Below are 22,111 nucleotides of genomic sequence, written 5' to 3' on the forward strand. Positions count from 1 at the left end.
TTAGAGTGATGTGGGAAGACTGCTCTGGAATAAGAAGCATATGAGTTAAACTTGGAGCAGTAGTTTGGGGGAAGGGTGGGAAAAAGGAAATAGTTCAGAGAAAACCTAGGAGAGAGAGAGAGAAACTGTGTGTGTGTGTGTGTGTGTGTGTGTGTGTCTGAGGGACATATTGTGTATGCTGGCTCCTAGTGTGGTTACCTACAGAGGACAGAGGTGCAGGAGATAGAAAGTCAGCCTTGATAGGGAAGGTGAGGCCAAATTATGGATGTCATTGAATACCACACTTCATTCAGCTTGGACAAAGCTATAGTTCTGAGGATAACAAAGGATAACAAAAGTAATAGCTGTGGTCAGAAGAAAGGAAAGTAACAGATAGGAGGTGACGTGGTGGTAAAATGTATAGATCTAGTGACCAACGGAACGTTGATATGTCGACGGAGATGGACGAAAGCTGACTGGAGCTTGTAAACCTGTGTGACTCGGGCACAGATGCATGAGCAGACAGGAAAGCTGAGAGGACTGTGTGTGACCTGGGAGGTATGAACACCCCCAAACGGATATATTCAGAAATGGCCAAACAATATTGGAAAAGGTGGCACTATAGCCCAGCTGAAAAATCAAAGATAAATGGGCGCCTGGGTGGCTCAGTGGGTTAAGCCGCTGCCTTTGGCTCAGGTCATGATCTCAGGGTCCTGGGATCGAGTCCCGCATCAGGCTCTCTGCTCAGCAGGGAGCCTGCTTCCCTCTCTCTCTCTCTGCCTGCCTCTCTGTGTACTGTGATCTCTCTCTGTCAAATAAATAAATATCTGTCAAATAAATAAATACAATCTTAAAAAAAAAATCAAAGATAAACCAGTTAATCAGCAACAACTACTGAAAAGAAATGTATTGAGTATGTCCTATAGACTGACAGTATCACCAGTCAGTGTTTAGTGTGGGGAAAGAACCCAGTCTGGTTATTTCTAGCAGAGAGAAAAAAAATGAATATGTATAATATGGAGAATTTGATGTTTATTTAATCATGGGAATGGCTAGAGGAACTTCATGTCCCAAGCAGACTCTTGTCAAGCTTCTGGCCTCCAGCACCTTTGGTCCAGTTGTCAGAAATCACTTGGCATCTACGGGCCTGGAAAATGCTCTGCTGTGACCACTGTGGAGGTCACAGCCACCCCTAGTGGCAAGCTGGGGAACCGGCAGTAGAAATGGGAATCCAATTGCTGCTCCTGCTGGGGCAGAAGGGGTCAATCCCCTCCAGCTCTTGGCTGTCTTCCTTCTGCCTTCCAAATATGGTGCTGGAGGTCCTCAATGGCAGAACCCCAGATGTCCTGAATTGTCATGGTGAATGTCCTGAGAACATGGAGTTAGTCTGCCAACCCTTTATTTGCAGATGATGGGGCTTCAGGGGACTAAACTGGGAATGGGTACTGGGTGTCACACTGGGCACGGGGCAAAGGGCTAGACATACACTTTCACACCTCCTTTTCACCAAGAAATACTAAGTAAGTCCTACTACAGCCCTCATTCTACAGATCAGAGCAGGAAGATGTAGAGGAACTTGACATGTGTCTGCATTCAGTTGGGGGAGCCGAGATCTGCATCCAGACACTGTGACTTCAACGCCCACATTCTTTAGCTGGTGTTTGGTTTTCTCCTCAGAAATAACAGAGACCTTGAGCTAAACTTCTGGGCAATTCCTAATGGAAGGAACAGGCAAGGGAAGTAGACATAGTAACTGAGCCTAAAGAATGTTTAGGAGAGCATGCTCAGGTCAGAGGAAGGGAATAATCCACAAGGGACATGGTGGCTGATGGTCAATTGGTTTAAAAACTGAGAAGCCACCCGACTAAGCAAAAAGCAGATCATTATCACCCTTGCTGTAACCAAGGGCTCTAGTAGCAAAGTCATATGGATTAGGAAGTGGAAAGTTCTTAACACCACATTCCTGGTATTTTACCCAAATATGCTTTCACAATCTCCCTTTTCACTTAATATTTATTTAAAAAAACTGGTTCTTCAGTCACCCTGATTTATCAGGACCAACGGGAAAACAGAGAACTCGGTGTTTGTTGCTAGAGGGACTCACAGAATCATGCCATGTGACTATTTTTGCTTTGAGTGGGAGCTGGTTTGATATCCTGATTCTACCCTCTGGAGATACCGAAGCACAGCCCTGGAACACATTTTCTGAGTCCCTGTTGTGTGGTGACTTTGAGTGGGAATGTCACTTATAACAGTCAAGGTACCTTTGTGTGGAGGTTTAAGACAGCAGAACACTCCCGCTTCTGGTTTGACGGCAGGCAGCATTTTGCCCTAATTCATTATGCATTGTCCCACCATGAGGCTACCTACATACTGTTCCCGCTCAGATGTAGAAAGACATGTTAGTACAAACATATATTAATGATGATGACATGTAGAAGGGGAATGTTTCTTGCTGCAGGATCAGCAGTGTTCTTGAAATGCTCCAGATGGCAAAACTCCATTCTTTTTTTACATGCAACCAGGGGCCTCTTTTGGCAAATTTTTTGGCAACAAGATGTAATTACAACTTTGGAATGTGCGTTCTAGTATCAGCTACTCTAATGACTTATGAATGATCAGATCCAGCTAGCCTGTAAGGAGAAGTTAGTTCGTGTGCTCAAGTGACTCCACCAGCATCTGGGCTACAAAGATTAGTGATTTGCCCAGTGTTGAAGCACTGACATCTGGTTCTTGAACTTTTTTTCTAGACCACGGCTGATCTTATTCCTACAGAATGGCAACCCTTAAGGATACATTCTACTAGTGAATATGAGACTAACCTAGAATCGATGTAAAATTTGCACTGTAATTGTGGTCTAGCCAAAAACTAGTCTATTGTCTTTGAATGATTATTTAGGAAACTCTTCTGCTATATAAATTAGCTTTTAGACATTGCTACACTGATGAAAATGAAAAAAAAAAGTGTGATAGGGAGAAAAAGACGGAAACAGAAAAAAATAAAAATCACATTTATTTAAACAAAAATATACACACAGTGTACAATGAATATGGTTTACACGGAACAACAAAATAAAATGATTTTTCTTCAAGTGCCAGTATAACATGATCTAACCTATCTCTGACCCATTTCCTAGGAATACACATTATTGGCTCATCTAGAATATATACTTAACATTAAAAGAGAACAAATGCCACCATTTCAGATAAGTACCACAAGAGTCTGAAAATTAGATGTTAGGTTAAACAATATAATAAAATATTCACACGAGAAGTACATGTGTACAAAGAACACACCTGTGCAGGGAAACAGGAGTGTCTCTCCACTTACACATCTGTGGAGCCTGCCTTTGAAACGTCTGAAAAGTCCTTTGACATGAAATATTGTTTTAATATTGACAGCAATATAAAAACATCATAGGACCTATATCGATGGGAAAGCAATCTTGCTAATACGTGCGTCAATATTGCCTGCTAGACAATGAAATCATACCAAGCGATCATTAGAGTTGGACTGCTGGATTATGTATGCTCTTTTGTGACTGTAGAGTCATTTCAGTGATTTTAGGAAGCCTGTGAATATATTCATGCTATGAGTAGGAAAGTGCAACATCATCTTAAAAAACTCAGTTTACGGAAAGATGAACAAGGTCTGGCTTCTCAGGAACTACTGCTTGCGTTAGGCTTCTCTTTCTTCATATTCACTCTCCGGGGACTATACTTCATTGTGAGCCTTTTTTTCTTTTTTGATTTATAATTCTAAATGTTCACATAATCTATGATATTCAAGCTGAGGACAGCTAATTGCATGTACAATTTATTTTTTGGCTGATATTACCTTACAATTCTTTTTCTTACCTCCTTGGTACTAGTAGCCAGAGAGGCTTTGTTTCTTTGACATCAGAAATACTTTAGACTCTCTTATGTGCTTAGAAATAAGATTCGAAGACTGATTAATGTGCACCACGACTCAGAAGGTAAAAATCCAAATTTCCATACCTTAGCTTGATACCTAATTGGTTCACAATATTTTATCTAAACACTGATTTTATTTTCCTCTTCTTAAAGATAGTTTTGCTATAGGTAGGATCTGTGTGGGTAGAAAGTTCTAACTTAGAAGTGCCAAAGAAACAAAGGATATAATATATTGGGACTTTCTTTGTAAAGCAATAAAATATAAATACAGGGGGAAAAAGCATAGCTTCTGCCGACTGCAGCTGAGCTAAATGAATGTCAATTCACACTAAAATTGTCAATCAACCACACAACGCTCAGCAAATCATTCTCTTCTGTGGTGCATAATTTGTAAAGCCTCCAGCTATTAGGGATGCTTTGTGTTCAACAGGCTCGCTTCCCTCTCTAACTGCTGATCATGGTTTTTCTCTGGCCAGTTTCTTAAATCTGTGATAAACATTAATTTATTTCCTAAAGATTACAAAAGGTGCCCTGCATATTGAATTAGACAACTGATATGCCATCCTGCTTGGAAATCAAACATCTAAAATGTCTGTAGTGTTCTAGCATACTGCCAGAGTTTAATTTGCCTAATCTAACAGTGTGGATTTCAACCGAACTATACTCATTAGAATCTGGACATAGTGATATGGTACCATTTTTCTTGCTTTTAGAAAATGCTGAAATTATAAGCTTAAAAACTTGTACTAAAGCACATTTTCAGTGATATTCTAATAAGGCTAACATTTCTCTGAATTTAGCCCATGGTTGTTATTGCTTATGCTAAAGCTTCATGGCTAAGATTTCCCTTGCAGAACATCAAGAGAGATACATTTTTAAATACATCTGTATGAGTATATAATTTAATTATGAAGAACATATAAACATCAAATATTACTTACAGTCTAATAGGTGTTTTTAAAAAGGGGAACAACCAAAACAAAATCATAGCCATCTGAAGATGCCTGATTGCACTTAATACTATATTAATACTTTCATAATGTTTTCAATTATTTGTTGTTTGCTGGAGGAAAAAGGTGGCATTCAGTTGTATGCTGGTAAGTGTTTAACAACTGGTTTTCCAGGAATTAAAGGTCCCAGTTTGCAGCACTGGGTCATTTTTGGATGTAAATATTCCCACTGTGATCAATTTCAAGCTACCCACCTGATGTTTCTGGGTGTGGAGTCAGGAAGAGATGCACAGTAGCTCACGATGATATAGTGTTTCCACTGTGCAGAGATAATGGACATAAATAACCTCAGAAGCACAGGGAAAGAGTAAAACGAAGGAAAACAATCAGGAAGTAGTAAGTTTTGATCATGATCCTTGTTTTTAATAAAATGTATTTAATTGCTTTTGATAATTTAATAATTCATGATGGTGTGTTTAACAACCGGCTCACAAATTTCCTGAAAATTTAATGAGAGTTTAATTTAATTTAACTCTCATGAGTCTACATGAGTCAGTTCTAGTGCACCGCTGGTATCCTTTCTCCTTGGTTCATGCATCATACTTTACACAAGGAGGGGCTTGATTTGTTGGGAAGAAAAGCATTACTCCATACAAATCTTTTTCTTTTCCACTCAGAGTCTTATTTTATGCAAAATACCATACGTAGTGGAAGGTAAAAGGGGGAAAAAGGAAAGTATCTTCCACCCAGATGCTGGCTTTTAAGACTTCATAGATTTCCAGAACAAAAACAGGGATCTGTCTTATAAAGTAAGAACTGGAGGTTAGTCATATGCTGTACTGCTCTAATTAGTTAGTTGGTCATTTTAGCACAATTCGTCAGCAGGATCAAATTGTGGCTCTGACTCATGGGATTCCTGGACTGACTAAACACCAAAGGATTGTTTTGGCAGGATACAGACAAGATCCAAGATAATATTTACAAAGAAAAAAAAAAAAAGAAAAACCAAACAACCCTGTGGGAAAGTAATGAATGCATCCAAATGTGGGTCTGCTTCAATCAAATATTTGAAACTTTAATGTTGACCTGTTTCGTGGAACATTTTCAGGCTCTTTTGGGTCTTTTGTCACTGGGTCAAACATAATCAAGATTTCGCCTTCCCTTGTTTTTAAATATGTTTTCTGTAGAACTCTGCAAACAGCTCTACAGAATTGATATCTGCATTTGATAACTGCATTAGAGGGAAACATATTTTTAACCAAAAAAATTTTTTATCTTGTTTGGAAATGCCATTTTCTTGGTTCAGTTTCTGGCTCAATCTGATCTCTTGAAATAGGTCTGCTCGTGTATATTTTAAATAAAAAAAGAGAGAGGAAAGCATGACTAGGCTGTGTTTTTACAAAGGAGATTTTAAAACTTTCTAACATTTGGTCTTTGATCTAGGAAACTGCAAAAAATTAAGAAATAGTGAGGTGGATTTCCAATGGTACTTGGAATAACTCTCAGGAAGAGAGCAGTATTGCTGTTGGTATGAAATATGAATTTTCTTGGTTAAATCCACTTTTAACAGTATGCACAGATACAGGCTTTATAAGGGAAAGGCAGATGACTCTGCTAATAATTAAAGAAAACTTCTATGCATTTGTATGGCAGTAATCTCCAGCTTTTGAGACTTCTCTATCAGAACTTACTAAAAAAGAAAGAAAATATATCTTTGGGATATCTTCCCCAAATAGAAGACCGTACTTATTGATTTTCTATTTAATAAATATTTTTTTCTGTATCTTTGTCAAGAGTTCTCATTTTTAAAAATACAAAGAAAAATGACTTTATAAGAGTATTTACAAGATGATACATTTTCATTTAAGGTCTTTTGGAACACAGACCACTCTTTGATATACTGAGTGTGGCTTCACTGTTACTCAAGGAAACCTCTGTCATCCCAACCTCTTTATTTAAATCGAACGGGATCATGGAAATAACCCCAAATCCTATCATTTTCAAATAAAATTGACCAATTCAAAAATTATATTTAATCACTGAAATGGAGAATGAAGCATAAGAGAGAACACAAGGAAACTTGGTCTGTAAATAGATCCATAGTATACAGCACCTTTTTATTTAAAAACCTGGAAACTGTTTGTAGATGACCTCAAATACAACGCCCACAAGTCACTAGCTAAAATAATGGATTGAAAATTCTAGTATGAAAGGTGCCAAACAGTTATCAAAAATTTGTAGTAATCTGAAAAACCCAACACAAACCTAGAGATCTGTTTGGAGTCCTTAGTTCAACAGACATCTTAGCCAAGAAGCTGTCACACTAGCTATGAAAAAAACCCATAATATCATCCACTGAATGTGGGCACAGCCAGGAGATGTCTACGTAACAGCCCTCCAGCATTTCCAAGGGGAGATTTATGCTCTGGATAACATATTCTTCCAATGAGTGAGGAAAAAGAATAAACTCTTAACATCTGGAGAAAACAGGTTCATTTATTCAGACCATTATACTCCAAGGCTCAATTCTGGCAATAAATGCCAAATTTTATTTAGCTAACTAGCATTCTCCCACAATTTTCATGTATATTTTTAGCATGGCAGTTTGGAGAACAGACAATCCACAGGCCAGGAAGGTAAGAATGAATTGTAATCATGGTTCTAAAATTATCTAGCTGGATTACTGGGGTGCATCTCTTCCTGGTGCTTTAATTTACCCAATTACATTGGCCTTATACAAGATGATCTCCAAAGCAATTTCTAATTTGGAATTTTGGAAAACCTATGGTGCAATTTTCCGGAGAATAAATTCCAAATTCAGGTTACCAGAAATAATTGTTTGAGTTTATCATTAGTTATGGCTGCATAGGTCTTAAAATGTTTATTCACATATAGTCATCTATGCCAGACATGCACACTTCTACCATCTATATTCTGTAACAAGAGGACTATTGGGAAACATCACAAAGATAGTTTATTGACTCTTATGAACTTGGCTACATAAAGTTCGGGCTGATGGGGATTTTCACATTTGACATCAGCAGGCTGATCATCTTTCATTTCCTTGCAGTAGCTGTTCCCCATGGTGTTTTTTCTACTAAAGTATTCAACTTTTTCTATCACCACTTCTGTAATGGGGTCACATGACTCTCGTCAGAGTTTTGAAAAGACAGCATGTTGTGGAAAAGTCTCTCACCGTGTTGCTAACACTGTCATCTACCTGTGCGGGAGGACTGGTCTCATCTTGCCCCGAGGCCCCAAGTCTTTACAAGCACACCTGCAACCCGCTTCTGCCGTCAAGTTCATGCGTTGACGTTACCGAATTTTAATTCACTGGAAAAATATTTTCCAAGTCCCAAAAATGGGCTCTAAGTTGACACGTAAGAACAGCTGTGGAATAACATGTCTGAGTCTCCCTCCCCTTTGCCCCTCTCCTGTCTTCGCTTGGGAGGTCGAGAGTCCCTCTTGGAGTCACCTGTCCTACCTCTGTGGCAGCCTACATTTCCTCAGAATGCCTCTGGCTCAGGGACTCCATGAATGAAATGTCCCCGTCCTGAGCTGATCTCAGCCAGCGAGGGGCGATACACTGAGACCGAGAACTAGAATCACAACGTTACTGGAGATTTTGTAAATGGATTTCTTTCAGAGTAATATGCTAACACCTAATTCAAAGAATGCCTAGATCTGGGCCACCATCCCTGATCACTTCCCCTCCACAAATTCGTGACAGTAAAAAAGGTAAAAGGGTGGAGATTATCCGACTGAAGCGTGTTTGTGTTCCTGTTTATTTGCCTGTTGGTAAAGTTAGGTGTCAGCTTTTCCATAAGTCCCCTCTGGAGGTCGGTAGTACTTGGGGAAAGCCATCAGCTGTAGCATGTTGAAAGCATACTTCCTGCATTTGACATTCTTCAGTACATTCTCTATGCGGCATCCTTCTCTGGTGAAAGGGGGAAAAGTACAACTTCATGAAACACAGAATAAAGAAATATGCTTTATTTGTTCAATGCAGAGTTGCAGCAACAGTCCAAGTAAAAATAACAAAGAGTCAACTCTACAATTTTTTTTTTTTTTTCCACAAATGATGATACATCTTACAAAGTTAAATCCTAGGCCAGGCCCAATACCGTTATTGCCCTCGGAAAGAGATGATTCAAGTCTCTTTGCTCTTAACCGATATTTAAGGTTTAATAAACTCTTTAAATATAATTTGCTCCACAATACGGCTTCACTTTCGTCTCATAAATATATCTGCCTTTTTTTTTAAATAACTTTTCCACAAATTAACTTCTCAGTCTCTTTAAAACACATTAAAATCTACATGTAGCCCTAAGGATGCAGGTTCTAAGAATAAGGCATTTAATTGATTAAGTCTGGCCCTATAGATTTTTAAAGGAAAACTTCATCTCTATTTTACTTCATTATTTTAGCTGTGCAACGAAGAGAAGAATGGCTTTCCCAACAGCCTGGTCCAAGTCTCCGCTTTATAAAGGAAGGGGGCTTGTGCACAGACAGTACAAAAGTCACAGGTGCTGAAAATGGCGTGTGGGACACGAACAAGACCTGGTTAGAAAGAATAGAAAAGTACTCCAAGAGCCAAATCAACCCAAACAATAATTACAAACAGGTTAATTTAATTACAAAAACATAAAGAGCCACTCTCTCCATAAAATTGCGTGACAGTGAAGGGTCAATTGAAGCCAAGAACTAACATAACTCAAAGGTTAAGGAATCAAACAGAAGGTTCTATCAGCGGACAGCAACAATGATATTAGCACAGTGGAAATCAAGTCTGGAACCTCCCACGTCTCTAAGACTTGTCTCATGGTTTCAGCGCCTTGTGCCAATTCATTCTTAATTGTTTTTGATAAACTGAATGGGAAGAGAAACGGGAGGTGCAGAACTTCAAGCTTTCAGGATTCTGTTCTTTGTCTTATTCCAAAGACGGTAATTTTAAAATTCTTTTGAGCTAGTTCACAGTGGGAAACACTTTTCCATGAACAAAAGAGCAAAATAATTCCCTTAATGCATAGTACTTCTTTTTGTAGATTTTTAGGAAAAACAAACAAAACACTTACAATTCAAACATTTGGTCTGTTTTTTTTTTTTTTTTAAATTCTGTGAATTTGAAAATGTAGAAATATTACAGCATCACCCCCCGTAATTTAAAGTCCATTGTCATTTGTAGAAAAGAAAGGGATACAACATAAAACTTATTGGTATTTGGCTAATAGTAACGCAAGACTTAGAATAAGCCACACAACGAGCAGGTGTGAGCTGACAAGCAGCAAGGCGACGGGATAGAAGTGTCGAGAAGTTGGCTTGTTATCAGTTAGACAGCCTGTTTCGGGATCATCGGATTCACTCAGTGCTCCCTGGGTTTGTCTGCTGTTAAACAGGGGTGGGGAGGGGGAGTCAGGGGAGAAAAGAAAATAGTATAGCATTCACACAGGAAAGAAACTCAACCTTAAATATCCTGAAATACAACACATCATGTTACATAACACAGCTGTTTCAGATGGAGTTTTTATGCTAAACAGCCCCAAAAGCATCCTGTGCATCTTTTTTTTTTTTCCCCATACTACATTGACAACTGCATTAAAAAAAAAAAAAAAAAAGAGATTCCTTTTGCTTTTTGGGCAAGAAGGAACAGAGAGACATTAAGCTGATATTTACGCGGGCTGAATGTGTCTGTACCGGGAAGAGTCAATCACATAAGCATAACAGCACCAATCAATAGGACTACATGAATAAAACTAAAATATGGCTCAACCCATAAAAAATAATCTGATAAATACATCTTCGGAAAACAAAATGAGAAACACAGTATGGAGTGAAGCAAACGGACATTCCTGGCACCTTGAAACACGCCATCTATTGACACTATACTACATAATGCATTTACAGTTATAAAAATGATCTATGGAAATGGTTTGGTTTTTAAAATGAATGAAACACCCGACATGCCATCCTTGCCAGCCATATGATTCATTGAACAAAACCCGACTCAGCACCCTCCTGTTAGTTCGGCTCATGAACTATGTGTTCTGCTGCCCATCTTACTTAGATGAGGCTGAATCTATCTCCAAGGGACCCCTGATCTGAAAAGAGATCCGTATCTGCAGAGCGACTCTTTGGAAAAGAACAGATTTTCTGTGCAAGTGAAAAACGGTCGTTGATAATTGGGCTTAAAAAAGTGGCAGCCATCGTGGCATGTCTGAAATCTGCCATGCTCATGTGAGTCGAAAAGAAAAATTCTAGGTTCTATTTCATCAGTTGTCAGAATTTTCAGAATTTTAGTCACAGGTGTCAATTTCAATCTCAGGTGTCAAGGCGTGGTTTGATCTTGATGAGCTCCTCCAGGTTCTGAGGCAGAAAACTGGTTGTTACTCAGTCTCAGGAAGAATGCCATGTGCACCAGCCCCCGAGCTTCCAGACCCCCTTCAACCAGGTGCGGCCCCTGAAAACCTCCGACACAGGCACTCGTGATGAGGCATTTCACCGCGTCACTGGCCACACCAGCAGCAGTGGCGAGAATTACTATGAGCATCTGTCTGACTTAGTTTAAAGCATTCGTTCAGTCATGTTGTGCTGTGCCTGGTGTTTCCTTGTTCTTTGGGAAGATCTAAGGACTCTGGAGCCAGTGACAATGTTAAATAGCAGCATCTCTGAATAAGACACATGGTTTATTGAGCAAGAGGAGAGTTATTCTGGACTTGCATAATTCCCACTGTCAACCGTATGAGTGACCTGGTTGCCTGTTAAGCATTCTACGGCACGTTAGGTAGGAAATAGGCTATAGGTTTTATTATATTTAATTTAATTTTTATTTATTTTTTAAAGATTTTATTTATTTATTTGACAGAGAAAGACCCAGGGAGAGAGGGAGCACAAGCAGGGAGAGTGACAGGAAGAAGCAGGCTTCCGGCTGAGCAGGGAGCCCCATGCGGGGCTCGATTCCAGGACGCTGATATCATGAACTGAGCTGAAGGCAGATGCTTAAGGACTGAGCCACCCAGGTGCTCCTAGGCAGTAGGTTTTTTGTAGTATTTTTGTGATTAGGAAAAGCTTCCTTGACTAATATTATTTCTCTGATATCACTACCATTCCCTCCCGTCCAGTTTTAAGGTGAAAGTTATCTGTAGCAAATCTTAACTTTGTTGAAATTGTTGCCTCTCCAGTGTTCCCTATTAGGAGACATGTATAGTCTCCTGGATCAACCCTACCTCTCTGTCATCTACCTATCAATCATATTATAAATGTTATATTCTGATTACAAATTTAGGTTAAATAGTAACCACGATCGATCAATATAATAATATAGAAACATTCTCTCCCTCTGGAACTGCCTGTAGATAGGCTCTGGCTAAGGAGTACACTACTGGCCAAAAAGTAAGTTGAAAGGATTTTGTGAAGTCCTTAATCCAAATACAGGGGAATAATTTGTACTAGATTTAAAAACTAAAACAAGGGGCGCCTGGGTGGCTCAGTGGGTTAAGCCTCTGCCTTCAGCTCAGGTCATGATCCCAGAGTCCTGGGATCTAGCCCCGCCTCGGCCTCTCTGCTCAGCGGGGAGCCTGCTTCCCTTCCCCTCTCTCTGTCTGCCTCTCTGCCTACTTGTGATCTCTCTCCCTCTGTCAAATAAATAAATAAAATCTTTAAAAAAAATAAACAAAAACAAAAATAAAACAAAACAAAAAAACCCCCGCCAGAGCACATTTCACGTTTTCTAGTCTGTTTGCTAAATATGCCTTAGAAGTGAAAATTACTAAATTAAAAGGTTGTGGTTTTTTGTTTTGTTTTTGAAAAGATAGTTTTATAATTGAATTACTTTATTGTTTACTGACTCCCTTCTCTGGAGATTAGAATAATATATGAAAAAAGGCCTCACACATAATAATTCCATTATTCAGCTAGAATTGAAAGCTATGTGGTGGGGGCGGCTGCCACGGAACGTAAGGCTTGAGGCCCCGGACGATGTCGCAATGTGGTCACGGGTGCTAGTGGGGCTGTCTCCTTCTTTCTACTAAGAATAGCACAGATGGTCATTTCCTCATAACTACAAATGAGTTTTTAAGCACTCTGCAAGGGTAAACTGCAAAGGATGTGGATGTATTGATTGAGTAATGGTATTAGGAATTTCCTCACCAGCAGATTATGAAAAACAACTAATTAATGGCTGCCTTACAAGGTGTCCTGACCAACTAGGGTCGCTTGTTTTAACCATCATTGGTAGATCGCCATGGAAAAAATTACGATGTTGCCGCCACTGAAAATGTGACATGATCAGTCATTTAAGGGCAGTTACTGAATCTGCAGGATAGAAAATGATTTTTTTCTTCTTTACAGACCTGACAAAGCCATCACTTAAAAACAAGTAAAAAGAAATGTCTCACGTTTAAATACATCACTGTTACCTGAGGAAACATTTCCTTAAATAAAACCCAATGTGCACGACTTGATGATATTCGTGTTTTTCTCCCTCTTTTCTGTGGGTGGCTAGGGTGTATGGTGGATCACATGTTGTCCCCCAAGGCAGGTACCCTCTCAAACCACCCAGATCGCTAAAAACAAAAGCAAGAGTCTTCCTGTCTTCCCCTGCTGGGTAATCATTTATGAAGAGTTGTGCTATTTGGTACTTTATTCCTTTAACTGTTAGAGCTCTTCCAGCTCCCCCAAAGGAAAATTCCCAATTAATACTAAATTGAAAAAACATTTCCTCTGACCAGAAAGCTGATTTCCTCCTGTGCTAAAATGAGATCACTTCACATTTAATTACATCCAAGTTGGGGGCTGTGGGCACACCATCTTGAAATTATGAGCTAAGATTTTAAAGCCAATATTTTATAGAGCTTTACTTCACTCCACAATCATCTGATAAATCAATCTTAATAGAGCACCATGTTTCAGGCCCTGGATTGCTGGGTTGTGTCAGATTTTAAGCCTGTTGATCTGTGTAAAAATGAATATAATGTAGGACTTTTTGAGACAGGTACAGAAATCATAGAATCATAGATTCTCAGGGGTAAAAGTGACTTCAGAAAATCTTCAAGTTGAACTGCACACTTAACAGATGAGAAACTAGATCTGAAGGCCTTGCCAATGCTTTACAATAATAATTGCAGGGAAAGGACCCTGAGAATGTAGTTAGCCTGCTTCGCAGCTTGCTTATATGGTAGTCTGATAAAATAAGGGGGGAAAGGTTTCTTGTGTCAATTTAGATCAAGGTCCTGAAATTTAAAACTCAAAATACTTCTAAATGTCAAATTACCAAAGCTTTCCAAACATTTAATTTATAACTAGAGTAGCAGAAATATATTTCCAGGACTTTTAAGAAACTGTACAACTATTTAAATACAGGGAAAATTTTGATAAAACAATGTCAGAGGTGGGATAATTTCCGGTGGTCTAGAAGGAAGATTAGCCTTTGTGGCCACTGGATCACTGGCCACGTTTAAGATGGTTTCTTCATTCTAACTGGTTTTCAGAATCTAATTCAAAATATATTATAAGAAAAGCCCCTAATTGAAGAAATTACTCAGAAGATGTAAGACCTTGTCACTCCTTTGAATGTCCGGGTCATAGAGTGTTTCTGGTCTGCTTGGACAAGTTTGGTATAAAAGAAAGAGCAGTATTAAGCAAAACAGAACCCCAAAGGAAGCAGGAGTCCTCCGCATAGGACACTGCATGCCTTTCCGAACAGGACATGTTTTGAGGAGGGGGAGTTGCTATGAATGAGAGGATACCAGAGCCTAATAACCAGGACGTGATGGTGCGCTGAGGAGCCGGGCTTATCAGAGAAGACGAAGATGGAAAACGTTGAGAATCAGAAGCGCTCCATTGGCTTAGAGAAGAGAAAAAAATCAAGAGGTTGATTTCAGAGACTCAGTTTTTATAGTGTAAAGTCTGGGCTACCTTGGGAAGCAAAGAGAGTTTGTTGGAAGTAAAGAAAAAGATCTCCCTTGCATCCTGTCCTACCCTGCAAAGGCGGCTTCCTAGACATTACCTGGTTTATTTCTTACAAACAGCCAATCTGGTCGGTGTTATTATCTCCAAGGGCCCACAAGGGCCACAAAACTTGTTCAAAAGGCAGATGGGAGATTTTTATCCCTGTCTGTCTAGTGGAAAAATCATATTCCTCTCACTTTATGACTGGGTTCCTTCAAGGACAAGGTTTCTTGCTCCCTCTGAAGCTGGCAGGTGTGATTTCTTGCTAGTTATTACATTACAGTAAGTGACTTCTAAAATTACTTTCATCTCTACCTTCCTGTGATTCTTTGATTCTATTCAAACATAACGGCAGCACTCTAGAGATGCATGTTTTTTTCTACTAACATAATAGGTGACAGTTCAATAAGAACTAGTTGAGGCAGGGAGCAAAAACCAAAGAACGCCAAGCACTGACGCTGTGTTCGGTCTCTAAAGGTGTTCTTAACTCATTCTTACCTATTTTCAGAATTAAAAAAAAAAAATGTGACTTATTGGACTATTTTGATTTAATTTCTCCCTGGTATCACTTTTTGTACTCTTCTTCCACTCCGTTCTTTTAGTTTTATAAAGTGTCTGGAAAATAGGAATAGCCTCTTATCAGAGAAGAAGCGAGGCTCCACAGTGACAGTTTCAGAGAGTATCTTAACATTGCTTTGAAGAGACAGAAAGTACATATGTCCAGAAAAACAACTCAAGAAAAGATAGGAAAGTGGTTTGGTATCAAGTCTAAATATGCTTTATATTAATTTGGGGGGGGGCGCTCGAACACTTGACCCTGAGATCAAGATGTGAGCTGAAATCAAAAGTTGGATGCTTTGACTGAGCATCCAACTGACTGAGCCACTCAGAGGTTCATTAAGAAAGAAAGGAGGGGGACATAATGAGTAGAAAGTATAATTGCTTCCATCAGATGATTATCAGAGAACCGATTCCAGTTTTGATCTTAGAATTTTAGAAAGAAGAGTTTTTGGATGAGATCCAGAAAGAAATATCATAAATGATTAAAGGACTAAAGAAAAAAGCCTATAAGGAGGTGTTTAAGGTTAATTTTATTTGGATAAGACAAGACTAATATGCAATGTGATCGCTGTATTTACATATATGTAAGACAGTAGTAAAATCATTTTTGAGGTATTATTTTGTGTTCTCTTACATTTTAGGCTGTAAACTAAAGCATGTGTCCCAGGGATTTTAGCAGTGCTGGAAGTGAGAGCTGCCCGACTAAGTAGACCCGCCCTTCCTTAATCTCATGACAGAGAAAACGTGAGGTGGCCAATGGGGGGAAAAGGATCTTTGAGGGTGGGGAGAGAAAAGAGAGGGAGAGGGAGAAGGAAAGGGAAGGGGTAGAGAGACACATAAAGACAGAGAGCACTAACTGGGAAGAAGACAAAAGGACAAAGTTTGGTGTGGGGGCAGTGAAGCCTTCTGCATGGGTGCCTGGGGACAAAGGACAACAGAGGGGGAGAGAAGCGGGATGCATCCAGGCAAGCTGGCCCTCAGACCTGTCACTGGTCTTGTCAAAGATTCCCTGATCTTGAGTTTGGCTTGGGTGCAATGAAATAAGAGGCATGACGTTACCGCAATGAATAGGAAAATGGGCACATCAGTGGCTAATGATGGATACAGACAAGTTCTAGAAGTTTCCGTGCAAGGTAAGACCTGCGGCAAGAGGAAGTCTCAAAATAACAGAGACTGACTTTCCATCAGTCGGGCTGGAGAGGAACCGAAATGAAGAATGACATTTGTTTAAAGAAATTTCTTTAAAAGAAACAAAACAAAAACACATTTCATCTTATGTACCTTAGTGGGAAGATAAATAAGGAAATTCTACAAAGAAATAAGTACACAGATGTAGATATAGACCCATAACTCATTTTCTATTTCCCATGCAACTTAACTAGTTTTTCTTTGTACAGGAATGCCAACAAGATGACTTAGCTTTAATTGCTTCAGAATAATAGTCAGAAGAAAGGAAACCAGTCCCTAAAAAACATTCTGTGAGCGTACTTGCTCCTTTGGTACTTAGAAATATAAACAACCACTGTCTCACTGCTCTAGTTCACCACACTCCTGGAGTTCGGGATAATTTTTATCCCCAAGTTAAGAGAAAATTAACATGCTCAAAATAAGCACCAGACCAGGAATCACGAGGTAAATCGACTGCCATCTAGCTTCCCTTGTGGAGCTGGGGGCCTGGTAGAGCAGGCGGCCTGACTCCAGGGGTGGCCCTTAAGCTCTCAAATAAAAATCAAAGTCCATATATACCGAAAAATTATAGCTGATGTTATTCTGAAAGTAGCCTGGAAAATGTAGTAGCTAGCGGTAGCAACAAATAAACATCAGGACTTACATAAAACTAAAGAAAATCAGTTCAGCTCTCTCCTCACCTAACTGGTTAAACTTCTATTTCTTTAAAAGAGAATGTTAGGGGCACCGGGGTGGCTCAGTCGTTAAGCGTCTGCCTTCGGCCCAGGTCATGATCCCAGAGTCCTGGGATCCAGTCCCACATGGGGCTCCCTGCTCAGCAGGAAGCCTGCTTCTCCCTGTCCCACCCCACCCCCACCCCCCAGATTGTGTTCCCTCTCTCGCTATGTCTCTGTCTGTCAAATAAATAAATATAATCTTTAAAAATAAATAACTAACTAAAAGGGAATGTTAACATCTACCCAATCAGATCATTATGATATGATGCAAAGGCACTTACACATTTGCAAGAGTAAAAATCATTAAACTCAAAATTCTGCCTTGCCCCTCATGCTAAATTTCAGCCCTTGTGCAGGCAGTGAATTCCTTGACAAGACGTGCTGCAACTTAGTTCCAGCTCTTTCTCCTCCCCTTCTAGCCAATGTTGAGGTGCCCCAGGATTTAGGACAGTAAGCTTTACTTTCCTATACTGTAGATACATTCCCTCAGGGATTTCAGCTAGTCTCTGGACTATCCCATAATTTTGTGCTGACAAATATGAAATCTCTGTAGTTTAGACCTCTTCTCTGGATTACAGACACAAATAGCACATCTTCACTTGGATGCCAACAGACATTCTAAGATTTTAAAGGGGGGCAGAATCTGCCGCTCCCAAATATGCCACATTGGAAAAGGCACCTTGAGCTAAAGGCACTTAAAAAAGAGCATGTGCAAGAGGGATGCCCTAACCTCCTCTTTTCTTCTCCAGAACAGGAATAAAGGAATAAAACTCCCATGGGGAAGTGGCCCTTCACTTATGAGGAGAAGCAAACATTCTTATTGCAGGAGATGGGGAGTCAATGCTCACGTTTCTCTACAGAGAATTCTATGCAACAGACCTAAGGGAAATCATTCTTCCCTTCCTTTAACTTACCCCATATTTTAGTTACTTTCCCACAATTTCCTCTCTTCCTTCAGTCTAGTATAAAAATATCTAGGTTTTGACACTTCATTGGGTTCATTTTTTGGTAAAGCTTTCCACATACATGTGAAATCTCTATGCTTTTCTGTTTGTCTTAGGGCAATTTAATTCTCAGGCCCAGCCAGACACTCTAAGAGGGTAGAGGAAAAGTTTTGCCTCTCACGATTTCAAGGCCAAATCTTCTGTCTACCTCTTCTACCACCATACCAAATCAGCCCCTTCTCTTCCTTCTCAGCACAGGAAAGGACCCTCACCTACTCTCAGACATTCATGGTAAGCATCTCAGATTTCCCAGATTCTTCAGCTTTCTGTAAAACACTCCACCTTCATCCATCAACCAGTCAGACCAGTTCACACCATCTTCACTGCACAGCCTGATGGATCCACTGTGGCCCGTAGCCTTGCTCTTGTATCAACAGAAGCAGTTTTCCTGCCTTCACTACTCTGACTTCGCTATTAAGTTTCACTAAATCCTGGTGTATCCATTTACCCATACAGTAAGCAAAACCAATGCACTCTTCTTCTTCTTCTTCTTCTTTTTATTTATTTATTTATTTATTTATTTATTTATTTATTTATTTATTTATTTTAAGATTTTACTTATATATCTGACAGAGAGAGAGATCACAGGTAGGCAGAGCGGCAGGCAGAGAGTGGGGGGTGGGGGAGCAGGCTCCCCGCTGCGCAGAGAGCCCGACAGGGGCTCGATCTCAGGACCCTGAGACCATGACCTGAGCCGAAGGCAGAAGCTCGACCCACTGAGCCACCCAGACACCACTCTAGTTGCTTTCTAAAAACATTTCCTGGAGAACGTTAGAGAATGAAAATCCAGCTGCATCCTAGCTGCCCACAGCTCATCAAAATAGCAGTGGTGCTTACTTAGCCATCTACAGGGAGGTGGAACTATTTTTAGCTGCTCAGCCCTGAGACGGGAGCTCCTGAATCTCAAGGAGGAAGTTCAGCTACATCCTTCCGCTCCATCGTCTGCTCTGGGTTGTCCTGGTTTTCATCCCCTCCCAGCACCGTCTGTGCCGCGGTATCACGGCCCGCTGAATGAATGCTGTCAACCTTTCTCAGAGAAGCTGTCCTGCTTTGGGGCTCCCTGGTTCCATCTGAAAGGGACAAAGTGGAGTACGAACCAACTCAACATCCTAGTGTTATGCATTCCCAGACCTTCACTTTGGCCCACTCTTTGAACAGGACCCTCCAAAAGAATCCATTCAGTTTTTGTCCCAGCCCTGTTCAAGTGTTCCTCATCTTCTCTAGAAGGGCGGGTTCTCTCTCTTTTCCCACCTTCCAGTTTTTCCCATTTTTGTTTCCCAGTTTTCCCTTTACTCTCACCATCCCCTGCAGACGGTATAACAGTATGAAGCTACAGTTTATGTTATTAACTCTTAAAAGGGAAGGCTTATGAAAATCCTAGGAAAAGAGAGTAAGATACATTTGAGAATCTTAGAATTTAGTTTCTGGATACAACAAGTACATGGTTAAAACCAATATGACTTACATAACTTTGAAAAAGGCAGAATATAAAATATGAAATACACCAAGGAAGAATAACCTCAAGGTATAACTAAAAATAGTTTACATATATTATAATTAATCCCTGCTACAGAGATCCAAAAGTCAGGGACAATGTCTTAGAAAAATAGACTTTTGTGATGGACAGTTAGGGTGAATAGAATTTCAAGGGCTAGAAATTAGGTGCGATTGGGTGAATGTAAATTACAAGAAAAGGTGTGAAAATGAGAATGTCAGATGCATTTGGGAATGACCCATAGTCTGCTTTGGTTTTAATAATGGGGCAGCAAGGAAATCAATAAAGGCAGGGAAACTGAATTAAAAAGAAAATTTCTTTTTTGTTACTTACTTATTTTAGGCATTTGTTCAAATAAACACCTACTTTGCTGTAAGAAATTCAGCTACAGTGTTTTGAACAAAGATGGGGTTATTTCACAAATGTTTGTGATTGACAGCAAAAACTTAGACCTTATTCTCTAGAAGGGGGGGGGTGGGTTCCTGAGCAGCAGGGTGGTGAGGTTAGCTATGTGTCCTAGGGCAGCAGAGGGCAGCAGTAGAAGGAGGGTTTGAGCCAGGACTGCAGCAGGGATCTGATAAACTGGAGATAAGGAGGAACCCAATTAGGAGGCTATTTGAATAGCCAAGGGGAGAAATGATGAGGGCTTGGGCTTGGGAGTGAAGAGGAAGGGTAAAGAGTTGCAGATTCTAAAGCAAATCATAAAAAAAAATAGGGTATATGTTAAGAGTTTAGATAGGGAAAGATCAAGGAGAGGAAGAGTTAATAAAATAAGGTTTTAGGGGAAAATGCATTCTATTTAAATATGCTATATTTGACACAAGACTTCATTTAAATATGTGTCATGAAAGACAGCTCTAGACTGTATCTAGATTATGTAGTTCTATACCCTAAGTTTGGAACTTTCCTGAAAAACATGGGCTAATTTGATAAAGCCACCCACGTGGAGAGTATGTGATGAGTAGAGACGAGAATTGAGGACAAACTCTGCGGAATGACTGCATTTGAAAAGCCCATGAGAAAGGAGGCAGAAGAGACAGTAACACAGAAAACAGCCACAGAATCAAAGGAAAAAAAAAAAAGTGTGATCAATGAGTCTAATCTGCAGCAGGAGCAAGGAGGTTGCAAAGTACATAAAGGTCACCAGATTCAGTAATTACCTGGCTTGTAGTCTTTGACTTTCAGTAGAATTTTCAGAGCAGAAATTAGTTTACAAATAATGAATGAATGAGTAGTGAAGCATGGAAGGCAGCGTTTTATTCTATTTTAACTAGGTCCAGAGCCTTGAGAGTGGAAAGAAGGAAGTGAGTACAGAGTCTCAAAGGGTCAATAGCATTAATGAAACTGCTAGGATTTGGGAGATAGGTATGCTTGGAGGAACAAAGGAAAAAGGAAATAGGGAGATTCAAGAATATGGGCTAGTTGGCTATCTTTTTCAGAAAAAAAAAAAAAAAGATACTTATGGGCTGAGGACTAGCCACAGAACAGTGAGTTTTCACTATTTATCAAAAAGTCCTAAAACTAAGTCCTTACTAAGCTGGGGTCCACTAGCTTCAAAGCATTCCCTGATTCATCTGAACATGGACTTGATAAATGTGTCCAGGTGCTAGAGGAGGGGAATGGGGGGAAGTAACCAAATTAGAAGCTTCATCTCTATTTTGTGACACAACCAGAATTTTTTGCAATATATTCTTATTGGTTTAACAAGCAAATAAAGCCAAGATGAAATTTCTAGTCCTCTAACGATCAGTGTCCCAATAAATTAGAACATACATCTATGCTACTGATCATGTGTTTGGAGTAGCATCTTTGCATATACTTTTGAAGCTCATTGTCATTTGGTCCTAAGGGTTCACACTTTACATTCCCATATAGATTTCAAAACAGCATGTATTTCTGCTCAACTGACTCTTTCTTCACAAGGTTATGTGGAAGGAAACCTCCCTATGATTGTACAAATATAAACACTACCAATCTGAAGCCTTTTATCCATACAAATGAGGATCAAACTGACTATGCTAGAATGCATTATTCTCCTCCCCTTTTAATATCTAATCCTGTTAATGACCTTTAGTTATCTAGATTTTGTGCCCAGGATATGACTCCTGATTCTAGTCATTGGGAAGGTCTTCTAACTGGCTTCTTAGAACTTCACCATTTATCCAGGGCTGATAAATGATCTTAAAAGATGTTCAGCCAAAGGTGTTTGGTGGCTCAGTCAGTTGAGCATCTCTCAATTGCCCCTCAGTTCATGATCTCAGGGTGGTTGAGATAAACCCAGTGTCATTTTCCACGCTCAGCGTGGAGTCTGCACAAGAGTCTCTTTCTTCTTCCCCCACTACCCCCACCTCATGCTCT

The 22,111-nt window shown here is 39.8% G+C and overlaps 1 protein-coding gene across 7 annotated transcripts in view; it reads right to left on the reverse strand.

The window, feature by feature from the left end:
* Window positions 1-6,849: 6,849 nt before the first annotated feature.
* INPP4B (inositol polyphosphate-4-phosphatase type II B) overlaps window positions 6,850-22,111 on the reverse strand; it is an 822,310-nt gene continuing 807,048 nt past the window's right edge. For 5 of the 7 annotated variants that reach the window (XM_059378688.1, XM_059378714.1, XM_059378679.1 and 2 more), the window contains one exon: window positions 8,823-10,229. In XM_059378688.1, coding sequence (XP_059234671.1) covers window positions 10,055-10,229 — 175 coding nt within the window. In that variant the 3' untranslated portion in view covers window positions 8,823-10,054. Of the gene's footprint in view, window positions 8,782-8,822; window positions 10,230-22,111 lie in introns of those variants that run through there. The other 2 variants (XM_059378706.1, XM_059378698.1) reach the window with 2 other exon arrangements.

This window comes from Mustela nigripes, chromosome 1 (genome assembly GCF_022355385.1).
Source record: "Mustela nigripes isolate SB6536 chromosome 1, MUSNIG.SB6536, whole genome shotgun sequence".
Classification (NCBI taxonomy): Eukaryota; Metazoa; Chordata; class Mammalia; order Carnivora; family Mustelidae; genus Mustela; species Mustela nigripes.